Source organism: Tamandua tetradactyla, chromosome 19, assembly GCF_023851605.1.
Source record: "Tamandua tetradactyla isolate mTamTet1 chromosome 19, mTamTet1.pri, whole genome shotgun sequence".
In the NCBI taxonomy this organism is placed as follows: Eukaryota; Metazoa; Chordata; class Mammalia; order Pilosa; family Myrmecophagidae; genus Tamandua; species Tamandua tetradactyla.
The window spans coordinates 4,737,371-4,756,072 of NC_135345.1; the positions used below are offsets into that span (position 1 = coordinate 4,737,371).

Here is an 18,702-nt window from a genome sequence, read left to right on the forward strand (position 1 = left end):
AGCTCGTTTGGGCCGCTCCTCCCACGTGGAGGGGTCACTAAATGGTCCTTGCCCCCCTCGCACCCCCGGATGCCTTTTCAGCGTCCTTTTCCTGGATGCCTGGGAAACAGGTGGCCCCTTGGAGCACGTAGGAGTCTATTTTGGTGTGCCGGGAAGGGGTTGGCCGTGTGCCTTCGTGGGCATGAGGGTGCCAGCTGCCACGTGACTTTCTGGCGTGGCTGTCCGGAGATGTGCCGGCCCCAGGGGCTCTCCCACACGCCAGCGGCCACCCACAGCCTCCACTAGCACCGGGCCTGAGCTGCATGCACGGAGAGGGTCTGGGTCAAGGCTGCGTGGACGGAGAGGGGCCAGTGTGAGCCGCGTGGACAGAAAGAGGCCAGCCCTTGTGAAGACGCCACACTTCCTGGGGATGCCCGGAGAGACAGGTACTGCCCAAGTGGCCAGGAAGGAAGTATACTTTTCTAATAAGAAGTCTTGGGACCTGTGAATAAGCTTTGAGGGTCTGACATGAAAGGAGGCTCTGATTTAGCTCTGCTGTGTTATTAATGTCAGTGAGAGCTGGCACTGATGGGCACCTGCCATGTCCCAGGGCATGAGGAGCGCTGGCCACAGCCCTGTGGTGGTGGCCCTGTTTCATGGGCCGATAACCGGAGATGCGGGAAAGTGAGGGTCTGGTTCAGCATCGTTCAGTGGAGGCTGCCTGAGCCGTGGCTGATTTCCAGCCCCTCTGACTCCAGTGTCTAGGCTGCAGTCACCAGACCCCCAGCCTCCGTGGGCCTCGCCCCGTCCTCCCTCTTCTTTCCTCCCTCCTCCCCCTCCCCTCCCTCCTCCCCCTCTTCTTTCCTCCCCCTCCCCTCCCTCCTCCCCCTCCCCTCCCTCTTCCTGCTCCCCTCCCTTCTACATCTTCCCTTCCTGCCAATCCCCTCCCTTCCCTCTACCCGCTCCCCTTACTCCTTCCCCCCATCCCCTCCTTCCAACCCCCTCCCCCCTCCTCCCTTGACCCTTTCTGTCCTTTTCTCAGACAGTGCTTTTCAACTAGGGGTGATTTTGCCCCCAGGGGACATTGGGCAATGGTGGAGGTATTTGGGGCTGTCACACCTGCTGGCCTGGAGTGGGTGGGGGTCAGGGGTGCTGCTCCACATCCTACCAGCGGCCCCCACCCCAGAGGATTGTCCACCCCACAAGGCCAGCGGGGCCGGGACCGGGGTAGAGAATCCCCGCTTTAGGACATGTAAGAATTTCACATATTGCTGTCAGCGTGAAGAACAGGGCGCTCTAGCTATTTAGATGAAAACAATGATGTTTCCTTTCCTGCGCACATCCCTGCGTGGTGACAAGGTGATGTGTGTGAGGATGGCAGGTGGAGGAAGCCCGGGGGGTGGGCACTGGGGAGAGAGGAAAAAGGACGGAGAGAAGGGGGTGCACAGGTGAGCGTCCAGTTGGCCTGAGGCTGGGCCGGGGTCTCCTCACCTGCCTGCTGCAGCTCCCCGCCTCCATCCCCAGGGCTCCCACCCAGCCGGACGGAGCCCCTGCCTCCCCAGTGGGACCAAACCCCTGTCCAGATCCCCCCACCCATGCCCCTGACACCAGAGGCTGCGCATCTATTTGTTGGGGGGAGCAGCTCGGGTGGGGGCAGCGGCAATGACCGCTCCCCGGGGACAGGTCACTCTCCATGGCTGGGAGGGCCCCTACCTCCAGGACACGCGAGCATACCGAGCAACCCCCCCATGTGGTCCCCCAGGAGTCCCCACTCCTGCCTAGGGGGCTTGTCCCCTGGGGTCAGCTAACACCCCCCCACCTGGCCGCACCGCCAGACTGTTCTCGAGCCGCCGTGGCTTCCCAGTGCAGGACACGGGGCGGTGTCACTTCTCGGATGGAATGTCCCTGCCGGAGATTGGGCGGGTCCGCCCTGCTCGCATGGACGCGCTGTCCTTTCACGTCCTGTTGTGGCTGAGCTGGTGGCCAAGAGCACAGCTGGGCAGTAAAAGGGCATTGCCGCCGGGCCCTGCGGCTGACCTGGGCAGGTGAGCACACCTGGCCCCGAGCCGCAGGTGAAGGCGCCGCAGCTCATGTGAGAACCTGCCTTGACGTATGTGCAAGTGCGAGTGCATCTGGGTCACATCATATGAATGGGGGGAGCTGAAACTAGAAACCTCTCCCGAGAAATCACAGGCGCCAATCTTCGCTGCCTAGGAGTAGACCCGTGGCTTCTTATATATGAGATCAAAAGAAAAATAAAGATGAATTGGACTTCGTCACAATTTAAAACTTTTACTCTGTCAGGAGAGTGAAATGACATGTCCCGGAAGGAGATGCAATATGTCCAAATTCCAGAGCTACTCGAGATGGCATCGAGCATAAAGATGCAGATACATTTCTCCTGAATGTGTGGTATATATATAAACATATATTTGTCAAAAAAGACAAATAACCAAATTTTAAAATGGGCAAAGGATCCGAGTAGACATTTCTCCAGAGAAGATACACAGATGGCCCGTGAGCCCGAGACAGGATGTGGAATGCCATCTGCCTCCTGGGAAAAGCTCACCGAGCCACGGGGAGGTACCACTTCACATCCCAAGTCAGGCGGAGGGACGCACGGCCCAGGATGTGGGCCCTGGAAGCCGCGCAGCCGCGGCGGAAGGCGGTCCGGCAGCCCTCAGGTGGCTCAGCGTTCCAGCGGCTCCACGCCTCTGTGCAACCCACGAGACGTGGACACGTCCTCCACACCGAAAGCTGAGCGCGAAGGTCCAAGCAGCCTTCTCTGTCACAGCCCCCAAGGGGAGACGGCGCCGGTCCCATAGCTCTGAGCAGTGGAGAAGCGAAACGTGGCCCATGCACCCACGCGGAGGTGGGGGCCGTCTCCACGAGACGGGATGAAGTTCTGGTGCCCGCTGCGCCATGGATGGGGCTGGCCAACGTCGTGTTGGGTGAAGAGGGCCCCTCACCACGGGCCACGTGCTGCACCATCCACTGGGCCCAACGTCGGCAGAAAGTACATCGGATGCTGCCAGCGGCTGGGGGGCTGGGGGTGTGTGTGTGCAGGATTTCTTGTGGGGGTGATAAAATGTCCCAAAATTGTGGTGATGGTTGCATGACTCTGGGAATATACTAAAAGCCACTGAGCTGTGCACTTTAATAGGTGAATTGTATGTTATGCAAATTATATCTCAGTAAAACTCTTACCAAAAAAAAGTGTACATTGAACTCCTTTTACAGAGCTGGGTGCATTCTGCAGAGGCGCTTAAATATCATCTTAAACACAGCCCGTCTGGACCCCTGCGGGCCTCGTGAAAAAATTACATATTATAACTTTTTACAGTTCACTGTTGTATAATTTGTTATATTATAATTTATTATATAAATTATATCACATTATATTTTAATTTATAATATCAAGGTATATCATGTATTATAATTCCTTATATTAACATCATGCCAGGTATCGTGTTAACATCTGATATTAATCCCATCCTGGGCGCAGGTGTCTGTGCATACATGCCTGTACCTTCTCTGTCCTACCCCATCCTGGTAGGACGGCCATCCGGATGCCGAGAGTGGTTTTCTCAGAGAGAGGAGAGCTGGGGCTTTGATTTTTTTCGGCTGTTGGGACTAAAGGCCGGTTCAGTGTCAGGGTTTCTGGCGATGACTTGTATCACTTGCATCATCAAACAGGAGCTGTGTCTGTGGCGAAACTGGAAGGCCCCGTGTCCCCGGCAGCAGCGGGTGGTTCCAGGCTGGACCGGCTGTGCTGCCTGTCCAGGCTGAGCTGGGGACCTCGTGGCCGCAGACAGGCGGTGAGTGGGCACAAGCCTCCGGCCACCCGTGGCTGCCCACCCGCCATGCCCCGAGGAATGTGGTTTGTGGGTAGAAGATGCTGCCAGAAGGCGGGGTGCAGTGGGGGGGGGGGACTGCCACGTGCTGCCCACGCGTGGACATGCTGCAGCTGCCCTGCCGCCCCACCGTCCCGTCTGTGCGTCCAAACTCTCCCAGGCCCCGGCCAACAATCTGGGCGCCCACTCCAGTTAGGCACACAGGAAATGCTTCCCCTAATGCCATCCTGCCTTGGGTCACCGGGTTAGGAGGAGAACAGAAGGGTCAAGGGGTTAAAGGGGAAAATCAGGCAGAAAGAACAGGAGCCCCTGCCTGGGTGTGAATACCTGCCCTGCCTGCTGGAGGCTGTGTAATCTTGGCAACTGGCTGAGCGTCTCTGAGCCTCAGTTTCTTCATCTGCAGAGGGGTGCAGTGATGCCTCTTGAGCAAGCTGGTCTTGGGGCTGCCCTCGAGGCTCTGAGGAGCAGCCTCAGAGCCTCGAGGCACCTACATTGCAGCCTGGGGCACCTACACTGCAGCCTGGGGCACCTACATTGGTACCAAGCTGCCTTTGCCAGGTGTTTTGAGCACCCAGTCCTAACGCGGCATGGACCCCAGCACCAGCCCACTTTCCAGCCTTTCTTGTAGGGAATGCCCAGTCCTGGGCTGCAGGCAACCCCCAGCTTCACCCTGCCTGGCAGAATTTTAACTGCCATGTGTTTAGAAAGGAGAGCCCTTCATACAGAAAGCTCACTCAGTTTCTCTTTGGGGGTGAAGTTCTAATGGAATGATGTGCCCGTTGACGTTGGAACAGGGCAGGGGGCCTGTGGACAGGCTGGGGGCCCCGTGGTGGCAGGCCAGAAGGGCTCAGAGTCTGGAAATGGAAGGCAGGAGTGGCCGTTGTGGAACGTACAAGCAGCGGGTGGAGACCGGGGTCACGTGTCTGTCCAGGACCTTCTACCACCGCAGGCGCTGCGTGCCCTCATCCACCGCTGCCCGTCTGCACACGGTCGGCCCTGCAGAACAGGAGGGAAGGCCTGGAGGGGGCCAGGCCACTCGGCTGACGGGGGCCCTGGCAGCCTGGGACCCTGTCATCGCCCTCTCCCAGGCCCTCTACCCACTTCCTCACCAAGGTGGCCTGGGGGTGTCTGCGAGGGGTTAAAGATTCTGCAGCGAAGTTTTTCAGGTCTCATCTGAGACCCTTTCCTTAACAACACAAATCATTCGATGCAGAATTGTGCACACCTTGTGGGATTTTGGCTCCCTTGCTGCTCTGAGGTAAGAGGCCGCTGAGCCCCGAAAACATCGGTCGTGTGGATGTTAAATTGAATTTTGAGTAGAGCTGGCATCTGGCTGCGAGTTTGACAGGCTTGGATGCAAGTAGCCACTTTTATGACTTGGGGGTGTCAAGGGCCTCCAGGCCTCAGGCAAGTGTCTGTGGGGATGCAGAGTGTGGAGTTCCTGGGGCCAGGCAGGGTCCAGGGTGGGTGTGATGGAGACGAGTCAGCCCCACCCTGTCCTCCAGGGGTGGGCGGAAGGGCCGGCTGGGCTTAGAGACCCCGGCAGGCGCCGTCCAGGGCAGGTGGGGTGTGCAGAGATTTGTAAGGTTTGAGGAAATCCACACTGGGGCACAGGCGGGGTCCTTCCAGCCAGGTTGGGGTGGGGACACGGGGCTGGGCATTGCAGGTGGGGTAAGGGGGTGCCCGTGCCAAGCGCTGGGTTGTGAGCAGAAACCCAGCCTGCTCAGGGCCTGGGGAACCCGCCCCTTCCATGGAGACAGCATGGGCATGGGGGGAGACAGCCAGCAGCAACCCCAGATGGACGTGCCACACAGAGGTGTCACCTGCAGAGCAGGTGGAAACAGGAAAAGGCTGGAGATGACCCAGGCCCCCCATCAGTGCTGGGGTGGCTTCCTTCCTCACCCGACCCCTCACCCCAGGATGGCGCGGTGGGAGAGGTGACAGACCTCAGGTCAGAGATCCAGGTCCAGCCCTGACCTGGAAGAGTGGCTTCCCTTCACAGTCCTGTGTCTGTCCATGTGTAAAATGGTCGATAAAGGGCAGTGCCTACTGCCAGGACATGGAGAGAAGGCAGTGCCCATGGGTGGGACATGGTGAAAGGGGGCAGTGCCCAGGGTGGGACATGGTGGAGAGAGGGCAGTGCCTACTGCCAGGACATGGTGGAGAGAGGGCAGTGCCTACTGCCAGGACATGGTGGAGAGAGGGCAGTGCCCAAGGTGGGACATGGTGGAAGGGGGCAGTGCCCAGGGTGGGACATGGTGGAAGGGGGCAGTGCCCAGGGTGGGACATGGTGGAGAGAGGGCAGTGCCCAGTGGTGGGACATGGCGGAGAGAGGGCAGTGCCCATGGGTGGGACATGGTGGAGAGAGGGCAGTGCCCAGTGGTGGGACATGGTGGAGAGAGGGCAGTGCCCAGTGGTGGGACATGGTGGAGAGAGGGCAGTGCCCAGTGGTGGGACATGGTGGAGAGAGGGCAGTGCCCAGGGTGGGACATGGTGGAAGGGGGCAGTGCCCAGTGGTGGGACATGGCGGAGAGAGGGCAGTGCCCAGTGGTGGGACATGGTGGAGAGAGGGCAGTGCCCAGGGTGGGACATGGTGGAAAGGGGCAGTGCCCAGTGGTGGGACATGGTGGAAGGGGGCAGTGCCCAGTGGTGGGACATGGCGGAGAGAGGGCAGTGCCCAGTGGTGGGACATGGCGGAGAGAGGGCAGTGCCCATGGGTGGGACATGGTGGAGAGAAGGCAGTGCCCAGGGTGGAACATGGCGGAGAGAGGGCAGTGCCCATGGGTGGGACATGGTGGAGAGAGGGCAGTGCCCAGTGGTGGGACATGGTGGAGAGAGGGCAGTGCCCAGGGTGGGACATGGTGGAAAGGGGCAGTGCCCAGTGGTGGGACATGGCGGAGAGAGGGCAGTACCCATGGGTGGGACATGGTGGAGAGAGGGCAGTGCCCAGTGGTGGGACATGGCGGAGAGAGGGCAGTGCCCAGTGGTGGGACATGGTGGAAAGGGGCAGTGCCCAGTGGTGGGACATGGTGGAGAGAGGGCAGTGCCCAGGGTGGGACATGGTGGAGAGAGGGCAGTGCCCAGTGGTGGGACATGGCGGAGAGAGGGCAGTGCCCAGTGGTGGGACATGGTGGAAAGGGGCAGTGCCCATGGGTGGGACATGGTGGAAGGGAGTGGTGCCCAGTGGTGAGCTATGCTGGAAGGGGGTGGTGCCCAGGGTGGGCCATGGTGGAAAGGGGCAGTGCCCAGTGGTGGGACATGGCGGAGAGAGGGCAGTGCCCAGTGGTGGGACATGGTGGAAGGAAGTGGTGCCCAGTGGTGGGCCATGCTGGAAGGGGTGGTGCCCCATTTTGAGGAATGAAGAGGTAATGGTACTGAAGTGACAGGTACATATCAGGTTGCTGAAAGTGGGTGGTGTCCTCCTGGCATACGGACTATGGAAGGTCACTATGAAGGCGAAGCTGTGACCCCCAGGTCCCCCGTTGCTGTCCTTGCCTGGACCCGTTAGGGGTGCTCCAGAGGTGGCTGCAGTGGTGTCTCCCAGTCAATGCCGAGGCCCTGGCAGACAGGGGTGCAGGGCTGCTGGTGGCCATCCCCATGTGTCAGGTTTCTCCTCAGCCCATGTTGGCAGCCTGCAGCCTTCCAGGGTCCCCCAACCCCATAGGATGTCCTCTCACTGCAGGGTGTCTGGGGGGATGGGCCCGGCCTCACAGACCCTCGGGGCAGGCGTCCTGGGGTCAGGTGGAGAGCTGGGGTTTGGACCCAGGTGTATGACCCAGGCTGGACGTGTCCAAACTGGAATCGCGGGGTGCAGTGCTGCCCTTGGCCTGGGCTTGGCCTGAAAAGTGATGCCGAGGTTGCGGTGATTGATTATCCCCGGTCCCCCTTCCACTGTACAGCGCCCAGCAGCCAGCAGATGCGTTTCCTGTTTTCCATTAGGCTTGGGGAACATTCCCTGGGCATCTGCTGTGTGCTGGGCCCTGGGGAGATGTGGGCACCAGACAACGTCACTTGTTGGTCCAGCGGTGGCCGCCCTGGCGCAGGGCCGTGTGCCAGTAGGGGACAGTTCCCGGCCTGGGGAACAGGGCCCACAGCCCCAGGACAGCGCTGGTCCTTTTGTGTGTGCGTGTGTGCGTGTGTGAGTGTGTGCATGTGCCTGGCCCTGGCGTTCTGCCCGTGAGGTTCCTCGGATGCCCCTGGGGTCAGGACAGGCTGCCCTCTTCTGAGATGAAATAACACCCAGGCACGCCGAGGCCTCTTGAGGCTGCCGGAGGCGCCAGAAGTTCCAGGAATTGCAAAAGCTTGAGCCGACTCAGCCGGGAGCCCCCGTGGCCAGCCTGAGTCTGGGCGCTGCTCATTACGTTTCTGCAGCTTCTACCCTGGGAAGAGACCCCGTCCCCTGCACACATGCAGAGTGCCCGCAGAGCCCTGCTGGACAGCACCTGTGAGGTCACCGTCCCCAAGGGGCCAGGTTCCAGTGGGGATGATCCCACCTTGCAGAGCTGAGCTGCAGGCGGCCCCGGGCTCTGGCCCTTTGCACCGCCGGGCCTCCTCCCCCCTGTGGCCTCAAGGTCCCCCTTTCCTTCTGCTCACATTCTCTAAGAGAGAGCCCACGGCCTGCTCGGCTGTTTCCCCTTTCTGTCCTCCCTGATGATGTGGTTGTCCTGGGGTCCGTGGGGCCGGGGCCTCTGGCTCTGAGGACCAGGACGTGGCTCTGTCTCTCGAGCCTCCGCAGGAGACAGATCCCCCCGGGTTTAGGCCCCTCTCCTCAGCGTTCCGGGCTCCCAGCTGGGTGTGCCGGGATCCAGAGGCCAGCCTCTTCCGACTCGGCTGAGATCCCTTCTGTGACCCTCCACCTTCTTTGGGTCTAAAGGGGTTTGATGCACATGATCGTCCCCCTTTGAAGGCAGTCTCGGGGTTCTGATGTGCTGGAAGAGGGTTTCTGCAACCAAGACCCCTGGGCATGGGCCCGCCACAGCCAGGGGTGACCAAAGGTGTATTATCCAAATGGAGACACTTGGTTGGTTTGTAACAATTGGTGTCACTTTTATTCACAGTACAATAGTCAGAAATATGCAAAATATCAAAGAAATTGCAGATACTGTCTTTGTCCCATCCAGTAGTGAGTGATGTGTATGGTTCTTAGGAAGATAAAAGAAATCGGAGACCTGGTCATTGAGCTCCATTACCTCTCCGTGGGACCCCCAGACCCCTTAGCGTCTCCTCTCCACCTGGCACCCCAGGACCTTATTTCCGAAGTGGGAGTGGTGCTCCCTCAGCGGCACCCCAGTGGGGACAGTGAGACCTACAGTTAGGCTGGTACAGCAAGCGTCCCTGGGGAAGTCGGGGCAAGCTGAGTGGTAAGCGCCCTGTTCCAGCACCCACCTTGGGGGAGCCCTGGCGAGCCCACAGTAGCCCACAGAGGGCCCTCCAAGTGGGGAGCCCCGGAGAACCATCTGGAAGCTGGAGGCCACTCGCCATTTTGGGAGGTGACATGACTTGTTCATGGGGTGCCTCAGCAGGTCCCCTTGGCAGCCCAGCCTCGGCTTTTGCATCTGTAAAGTAGGTCCGATATTCTGACAGTTTGTGGTAGTGGGATCGCTCAGTGCTCGCAGCCTCTGGGTGAGCTCGGCACGGGCAGTGTGGAGGGGGCATTCGACATGGGCCCTGAAGGACGAGCACGGTCTTTGCAGGGGGAGCTGGGCATGAACAGGACTCCCAGGAGAGGGACGGCAGGAGCCAGGGCTGGTCTGGGCCTGTCAAGAACAACTTTGGGAAAGTGTTTGGAATCACAGAGCAGCAGGATTTGAGTCTGGGGAGCAAACTGGGCACTGGACGTGGAGGGCTGGGGACAGAGGTGTGTGCTGTTGGCTGTGGGGCCCATGGGAGGCTATACAGCAGCGGAAGAACCCAGAGGGGTGCTGTGTCTGCTCATGCTCAAGGCCACTCGCCAGCTTGCAGAGCATTCCTAGGGCTCCATCCTCCTGAGTGTCCCTTGGTGTGAGCTCTGTGGGCCTGGGGAATGCTCTCGCCCTGGGTCACAGTGGAGCACTCAGCCCCTCAAAGCCTTAGAAGCCAACTCAGATGAGAAACTGCCCAGGGTTGTCCAGCAAGAGAGGGCCCTCCTGGGAACTGTGGGACAAGTGTCCTGGAGGCCAGCACTGGCCAAGGTCTCAGGCGGGCTCTGGACATGAATTCGGGAGTGGTCGGCCGTTGCTTTGTGCTGAGGTCTGGCCATCAAATCAGGTCAGTGTCCGAGGTCTCTTTGGGCCCCGGGGACCGTGTGCTGAGCTCCTGCTGGATACCTGGCTCATGGTGACCGCCCCTCTGGTCCTGTCTCAGCTCACCGTGTCCCTGAGGGCTCAGTGTGGCTCTCACTGCCCTTGTCCATGTGACAGGCCGAGGCCAGGAAGTGTGTGACTGCCTGGGAGCACGCAGCTGGGAGCTGGTGGCACTGGCCCCTCCCCCCAGCTCCCCTCCCCCCGCCCCCCAGGCCCAGAGTTGCTTACCCTGAGCTCCTCTTGGTAAAATCCTCCTGCCTCCCCTAAGTGCTCACTGTTGGGTTATCGTACTGTGGTTTGGAGGTTTCCCACTTGAAGTCTGAAGAATTTGGGGCTTTATCCTTTCTGGCTCATCCTGAGCTTGATTATTGGGCTGGAGGATGCCATCAGCGGGGCTCAGGCCAGGTACCCGTAGGGGAATCCCCAGGACTGCTGTGGTTGAGTGTGAAGCAGGCAGGACCTGGTCTGGGGCCAGACCCAGAAGATAGTCAGCTCATCCCAGTGCAGGGAGAGCCCAGGGCTGCTGGAAGGGGCCCATAGGGGTCGGGGGGCAAAATGATTGCCGTCTCTGCAGAGGTGTAGAGTGAGCCCTCCTGGACAGGGGCCTGAGCCTTGCCTTGTCTACACGCGGAATTACTAGAACATAAAAGATCCGAATGCATAAAGATGTGTCCTAAACTGCAGAGGGCCGTTCTCGTAGAACCTGACTCTTGGCTCCCTGGGTGGAGGCTGCCCCGAGTGGAAGTTCCAGAAATTAGATCTGGAGCAATTTGAAACCTGGTAACTCTACGAACCAGCGGTCCTGAGCTTTTTTTTGCAGAGCAGGGGAGCTGCCATGGTTTACATTACGGCCCCCTCCAGCCCTTCGGAGAAGGAAGATCCCTTTGTAAAGTCCCAACTGAGCTCACATCCGAGGAGCTGTATTTTGCGTGTCCGTTATTTAAGAACATATTCAGTAAGGAATTTCATGACACTTTCAGGTGATCTTCCACTTTATAAAAATCCTACAGGCATCTACAGACATTGAAAAATCATGCTCTCCACATGTGCAAGAGAGAATATGAACTCCGTCTGCAGACAAGCTCGGTGTGGGAGTGAATTTAGAGACCCCTCGCAAGAACATCTGCGGCCCCCAGATGGAAACCAGTGATGCCATTCATTCATTCCTAAAGATGGCTGAGCTGACTTGTAGCCTTGGAGAGTGGGAGGTCGTGAGCCACCCAGGGGTTCCAGCCTCTCAGCAGGCTGCCCTGTCCTGGAGGCAGACCTCACAGCAGTGGCCGCTGATGAACCCCAGGGCAGAGGCTCTGCAAAGCGGGGCCCGGACGTCTGTGCTCGTCACTGGGGTAGCTCTCCAATGTCTGACGGCTGCTTAACGAGCCACCGTGTGGTGGCTTGGAGCTGTGCACCCCAGAAACACATGTTCTTTCTCGTAATCCATTCCCGTGAGCCCGCTGTAAACGCGACCTTTGGATGAGGTCACTTCAGTCAATGTGTGACCCACCTGAGCCAGGGTGGCTCTTGGTCCAGGGTATGGAGCCCTTCATAGGCTGAGTGGAAGTTAGGCAGAGAGGGGTAGAAGCCTGGAAGCTGCCAGAAGCTGGAAGAGAAAGGAGAAGCTGCCATGTGGTTGCCATGTGACAGGAAAGCCAGGGAACCTCCAAGACTGCTGGCCAGCCAGAGGACACCCAGCCCTGGAGGACGCAGCCTTCCTTCCAGCCCCTGAAGTCGAGAGCCCATAAACTCCTGTAGTCAAGCCCACCTGTCACCCGGTGTGTTTCAGCAGCCGGGAACCAGGGTACACCCCACATCTCACCATCAGCTGACAACCGTTCTGCCATGCTCACGGGTTTGTGCTCCCGAAGTTCAGAAGGGGCGGGAGGTGGCTTGTCAGGGGGCCACGAGGTCTCATCTGGAGATCCAAAGGTGAGGGTGTCACACCAGGGGGGACCAGAATCGCCAGGAGGCATCCTCACTCCTGGGGCCCTGTCAGTGGGGCCTACCCGCCCCTCCCCACGGCCTCCCTGGTCTCTGCTGGCCTCCCCTGGCCTCCTTGGCCTCCTCTGAATTACCTGACCCTCCTGTGTGGCTCTGCCATGTGGGCTGCTTGGGGCATCCTAGGACACAGCAGCCGCAAGCCTGAGCCTCTGGGGAAGCAGGAAGAGTGGTGCTGCGCTCTGGCTCGGCAGCGTGCTGGGACCGTGGGCCGGGCCGGCCTGTGAGTTTTGGCCCAGGCCCCTGTCGCGAGCCCCTCAGGGTCAGGACTGCTGGCTTCACCCCCGGGCTCCCTGATCCTTTGCGGAGAGGGTGGAGACGGGTCTGCCGGGTCTGCCAGGGGTAGGTAGGGGCCCAGTGACCATCAGCACAGGTGCCCGTGGCGGATGGGGCTGTGCAGAGAGGGGCTTCCTGGGCTGAGGTTGTAGTTAGCAGGTGCCCTAAGTGGGTTAGGGAGGAGGCGCTCCTTCCACTGCGATTTAACGTGCTTTCCCGACAAGTGACACTTAGGAGGGCAGGTGGAAAGAGGTCTGGGCCTTTTCTGAAACCCAGATGTGACCCATAAATAGAGTACTCGGGGGCGAAGGGTGACAGACTCGCTAAGGTCGGGGGGGGCATGTTGGGGTTGGAAATGGGAGAGCAGTTTGGCAGGATGTATTAAATTTCAAAGCATGCATCCCTTGTACCCACTCGTTCCTTATTTAGACAATTAACCTAGAGAGACAGCTGTGCTAGAGGCCAGCGCTGGCCATGCTGGGGTGTGTGCCTGTGGCCGTCTCCCAGTGTGGCGGGCTGAGCAGGTGTCAGGCGGAGGCCCCCAATTACCCAGCCCTGGAGGGGTGAACTCCTTGTTCCTGGTCCCTGGCCCCAGGAGGCTTCCAGGCCAGGGCGGTATGCTGCTTTGAAACCGTTATGTACCCCAGAAAAGCCATTTTTTTCAATCCTGATCCAATCTTGTGGGGCAGAATGTTGTTTAGGGGTGTGTTAGTTTGCAAGCTACTGGAATGTGATATACCAGAACTGAAATAGCTTTTAAAAAGGGAAATTTAATAAGTTACAAGTTTACTGTTCTAAGCCTATAAAATTGTCCAAATTAAGGCATCAATAAGAGGTTACCTTCACTCAAGAAAGGCCGATGAGTCAGGAACCCCTCTGTCAGCTGGGAAGGGACGTGGCTGGCATCTGCTGGTCCCTTGCTCCTGGGCTCCGTTGCTTTCAGCCTCTGTTCCTTTGGGGGCTCCTCTGTTTGCTTCTTTGGGACTGGCTCTCATCTCTTGGCCTCCCTTGGCTCTCTCCAGGTTCTGGCTTGCTTAGCATCTCATGGCGATGTCTGCTGGGCTCCAAGCATCTCCAAACAACTGTGTCTCTGTTCTCTGAAGCAACTGTTCTCCAGGTGTCTGCATCTGCTCTCTGTGTTGGCTCTGAAGCTTCTGTCATTTGTATAGGTTCTGTCTGCTCTGAGCTCTCTCCAAAATGTTTCCTTTTTTAAAGAATTCCAGTAACCTAATCCAGACCTACCTGGAATGGATGGAGTCATGTCTCCATCTAATGATAGGTCACATCTCCATGGAGATAATCCAATCAAGAGTTTTAAGCTTCCAATTTTGAATCAGGATTAACAGGAACAGCTGCCTCCACAAGATTGGGTCAGGATTAAAACATGGCTTTTCTGGGGTACAGAATACTTTCAAACAGAACCTTTGATTGGATTGTTTCCGTGGAGATTGACCCACTCAGTTGTGGGCATGGCCTTTTTATAGTTGGAGATGCGACTCCATCTATTCAAGTTGGGTCTTGATTGGTTTACTGAAGTCCTTAAAAGAGCTGACACAGGAACATTTTAGAGAAACATTTAGACATAGATGTTTGGAGATGCAGAAGCCTCAGGAGACACCAGGAGGTATGAGAATGGACAGAAGCTCCACGGGAGCCAGAGCCCAGCAGACGTCACCGTGGCCTTCCCATGAGAAGCTAAGCAAGCCAGAACCCAGAGTTGTGTCCCAGCGGAGCTGAGTGAAGGCTCCCAGACACTTAGAGAAGAAGCCACTGGAACCAGAAGCTGGAAGCAGCAGAACCGGAACAAGGACCAGCAGACACCAGCCACGTGCCTTCCCTTGTTTTGGAGGAAACCTGGATGCCATCCAGCCCTTTTTTGGAGTCAAGGTGTCTTTATCTGGATGCCTTAGTTTGGACATTTTTAAGGCCATAGAACTATAAACTTGTAACTTAATACATTCCTTTTATAAAAGCCAATCCATTTGTGATATATTGCATTTTGGCAGCATTAACAAACTAAAACGAGGCAGACGAGCCAGTGGGCAATGGTCACCCACGGTGGCCAGGGCTGTGACAGAGGGGAACATTTTGAAGTGGTATTTGCTCTTATCCCAGAGGCACCTGCCCTTCTTTGGGGCCTCCATCTCGTGTCACCTCCTCCTGGAAGCCCTCTGGTGTGTCAAAGCTAGAAAGTATACTGGGTTGAATTGTGCCCGCCCCCCATTTACATCCACTTGGAACCTCAGAATGTGATCCTGTTTAGAATAGGGTTTTTACAGACGTGATAAGTCAAGACAAGGTCATCTCAGACAAGGGAGAGTCCTAAACTGGCGTCCTTATGAGGAGAAGGAGATTTGGAGACACAGACTCGGAAGTCCTGTGGTGACAGCGGGGACCGGGACTGCAGCGATGCAGCCGTGGCCACAGCGGGCAGGACCTTCCCCTACAGCTTCCGGAGAGGGTGCGGCCCCTGCCCACGCTGCATTTGGGGTTTCTGGCGCCAGGGCTGTCAGATGGTCCATTTCTGTCGAGCTGACCCCCCAGTTGTGGGGGGCTTTGTTGCAGCTGCCGCAGGACGCCAAGGCGGAAGGACAGGTTTGGGAGGGAGGCGGGAAGGGAGCATCCCGTGTGGCCCTGGATATATCAGAAGCACGAGAGCAGATGCTCGCACAGTTTGATAAAACGTACGAAATGTTAGAGCATGATGGTGAGCCCTGGAAAGTCCAGACAGTGGTTTCACAGCGGACAGCGGGGGACGCTCTGTGAAATCACCGCACATAGCGTGGGGGACGCTCTGTGAAATCACCGCACACAGGGCGGGGACGCTCTGTGAAATCACCGCACATAGCGCGGGGGACGCTCTGTGAAATCACCGCACATAGCGCGGGGGACGCTCTGTGAAATCGCAGCAGACAGCGCTGGGGACGCTCTGTGAAATCACCGCACACAGCGCGGTGACGCTCTGTGAAATCACAGCACACAGCGCGGGGACGCTCTGAAATCACCGCACACAGCGCGGGGACGCTCTGTGAAATCACAGCAGACAGCGCTGGGGACGCTCTGTGACATCACTGCACACAGCGCGGGGACGCTCTGTGAAATCACCGCACACAGCGCGGGGACGCTCTGTGACATCACCGCACACAGCGTGGGGACGCTCTGTGAAATCACCGCGGCTGGCGGGTGCGCGTAGACCTGTCCACACGGGCGGATGGCGCCCCAGCCCCGCGAGGGTGCGTGGAGGGCTCCCGCGTCCCGTCCCGACCGCAGACCCGGGAGAACAGGGACCAGGCAGACACGGGCTTAAGCCAGCCCGGATGCTGCCCAGGGTCCAGCATGGACCCGGCCCTCGGAGAAAGGACGGAATTAAATGAAGGTCCCACGTGGACGCGCGGAAGGAAATGGCTGGGGAAATTCCCCACACCCACGTTGTGAGGAGGCCTGAGCCCTCTGGCTGGGAAGGGGGCACCTGGCCCTTCCTGGGCTCTGTGGCTGGCGGGCGCCTCTGCAACCCCCCACCTTATACCCGAGGCCCACAGCCCCTCTGCAGCAGGGCCTTGCCACCCACCTGTGTATCCCACGGCAATGATGTGTGCTGGGGGGGCAGAGGAGGCGGGGCTTGCAGAGGGGCAAGTGGCTAAGGGGCTCCCCTCCCGAGGCGCTCTCTTTTTGTAGTCTACAATTTGCTTTTGCTTTTTGAACAGTTCCATTGAGTTATAATACCCAAACCTCGCGATTCGCACACTTAAGGTGGACAATGCAGTGGTTTTATTACATTCAGAGTTGGGCAGCCATCACCACCATTTTAGAACATTTTCATCACCTGGAAAGAAAGCCCAATGCCCTTTAGTTCCACTAAGCTACTTCCTGAATCTCTGGGTCTCAATTCTGGGCTTTGACGCGTAGAGTGACTGTCTTTGTGCATCTGTGTCATGGTCAGGTTCATGTGTCAACTTGGCCAAGTGGTGATACCTGTTGGTCTGGTTGGGCCAGTGCAGGCCTGTCTGTTGCAATGAGGACATTTCATAGGATTAAATCATGATCAGTTACCTGCATCCACAGCTGATTCCATTTGTAATCAGCCAAAGGGGAGTGTCTTCTACAATGAGTGATGCTTAATCTAATCACCGGAAGCCTTTTAAGGAGGATTCAGAAGAGACAGGCTCTTCCTGTCTTGGCTGGTGAGCCTCTCCTGTGGTTCGCCCAGATCCTCCATTGGAATCATCGCCTTCACAGCCTGCCCTGTGGATTTTGGACTCTGTGTTCCCACGGTCGTGTGAGACACTTTCATAAATTTTGTATTTGTGAGAGTTCCCTGTTGATTCTGTTCTCTAGAGAACCCTAACTAATACAGTCTGCATCCGGCTCCTCTTGCCTGGCGTGATAACCTCACATGTGCTGCTCTCTGCTCTTAGGGTGGTGTCTCTGTGGGCACCACCCCGTGGCCTGGTCCCCGCTGAGCATCATGCCAACTGCGGTGAGATGCAGCCCGTGGGGGGCCCCTCCAGGCTTGTTGCCAGGAGCTGGAAGCTCCCCACCCTGGTCTGTCAGCAGGCGTGGGTGCTTTGGCATCACCGGACAAAGTTTTTAAGATGAAATTCCTGGGGCCTGTTCTGGCCCCCTGGCATCAGGACCTGTGGGCAAGGTCTCAGGGGACCCCCCCCGGTGGCACGGAGGAGGCCCTCTGCCCTGGCTCCCTGGGCTGGCTTACCTGCTCTGTGCCCCTGCCTCCTCAACCCCGAGATGGGGGGATCACACCTGCCCAGCCAGGGTGTCGGGGGAAGCGAGCGAACCCCACACCCTGAGCGTGTCAGCCGAGAAGAGGGCCTGGCTCCCGGCATGTGCTCAGGAGCCCCTGGACGTGGAAAGGAAGAGGGGGTGCATTTCCCCTTCGCTGGGTGGGAAGTGGAGGCCGCCCCTGCCCGGAGCAGCTCCAGGCCCACGGTGGGAAAATGGAGGCGGCCTGCGCAGGAGACGCGCCTGTGTTCTTGGCAGCCTTGTTCGGAGCTAGGGTGTGACGTCAAAAGGCTTTCCATCAGCAGTTGCTTGCCCAGGGCCACCGAGCTCTCGGTGACGGTCGTGGCCAGCCTGCTGGGCTTGGGAGAGGAGCCCGAGGCCCAGCTGCCTGCAGTGGAGCTGAGCGTCCGGGAAGGCTGGGGACGCTGCCCTCTTCCCGCATCCCCCGTGCAGAGACTTCTTCCCCAGGGGCCTGGGGGGCCTGCCCGGAACCGCAGCTGCCTGGAGGCTGCCCCCGAAGCCCTGGGCCAGCTCAGAGGACCTTTAGGGCAGGGCACAAATCCCTGGGGAGAAAGCCCAAAGGGGGCCCCCGTCTCCTCTCCTCCACCCTCCTTGTAACCCCACAGCAGCAAGAAGGTCGAGGGGTGAAAAGGCCCAAGCCACAATGCAGGAGATTACCCTGACCTGGGGTCCCACGGTCCCCGCGGCCGCAGTGTCCAGCTGGCGTCATTGGGGGCAGCAGTGTCGGCTCTACCCCTTCGCCGAGGGCCCCGCAAGACGCGTTTTGGGGCTGCTAGGGTGGGCCACGTGGAACTGGAAGACCTGGTCCTCCAAGCAGAGTGCAGCTCTCAAAGGAGTGCCCCCCCACCCCCATCAAGTGTATTTCCAGGAACCTGGAAATGGGTGAAGTCATGCGTGTTTGGGGAAATAATAGCAGCTATTGTTTATTGAGAAGTTGCTCTGGCTGGCCTCCGCTGCCTGCAAGGCCAAGGCTTCTGTTCATTGTGGTCGCATCCCTGGGTGGGGGTGTGAGCCCAGCGAGCCGAGCACAGATGGATGGACGGGCAGACGGGAGTTCCAGTTCTGCCCAGGTCCCAGCACATAGCGGGGGCGTTGGTGAGAGGGGGTGCTGCACGCTGGGCTGTGGGACCTCAAAGCCCACCTGCTGCCCCCTCCTTTGTGTGGTCAGTAGAGGTGGCCACGGCTGTTTGAAGACCTGCACACCCCCCTGTGCCCCCCGCATGCCTCAGCCAGCCTCCAACTGGACCGGAGTGACTCAGCAGCGTGTCCACGTGCCTGGGCTGCCCCAGCTGTACCCAGCCCACTGGGTGTGATTGCAGTGCCTGATTCTGCACAGGAGACTGAAACTCAAGCCCAGGAACAGCCTTGCATCCTGCCTGCTCCCCACCCATTTTATTAAATAACAGACGAGGCAGTTCCAGAAAGTCTTAGGATAAGGAGCGAGGGGCCAGCTGCTCCTGACATGTCATCTGGAGCTGGGGGTTGGGGGGTGTCAGCGGCGCCCCTGGGCTGCAGACACAGTTCCCGACCCAGCTGTCCTGCCCCCGGGACCTGGTGCT

At 58.6% G+C, this 18,702-nt stretch overlaps 1 protein-coding gene across 12 annotated transcripts in view; it reads left to right on the forward strand.

Moving 5' to 3' along the window:
• Positions 1-297: 297 nt before the first annotated feature.
• Positions 298-18,702, forward strand: part of ABLIM2 (actin binding LIM protein family member 2) — a 132,714-nt gene continuing 114,309 nt past the window's right edge. For all 12 annotated transcript variants that reach the window (XR_013165687.1, XM_077136308.1, XM_077136311.1 and 9 more), the window contains exon 1: positions 298-425. Coding sequence is in view for 11 of the 12 variants with exons in the window: in XM_077136308.1 (XP_076992423.1) it covers positions 410-425 (16 nt within the window). In the remaining variant the exon portion in view is untranslated. The remainder of the gene's footprint in view (positions 426-18,702) is intronic.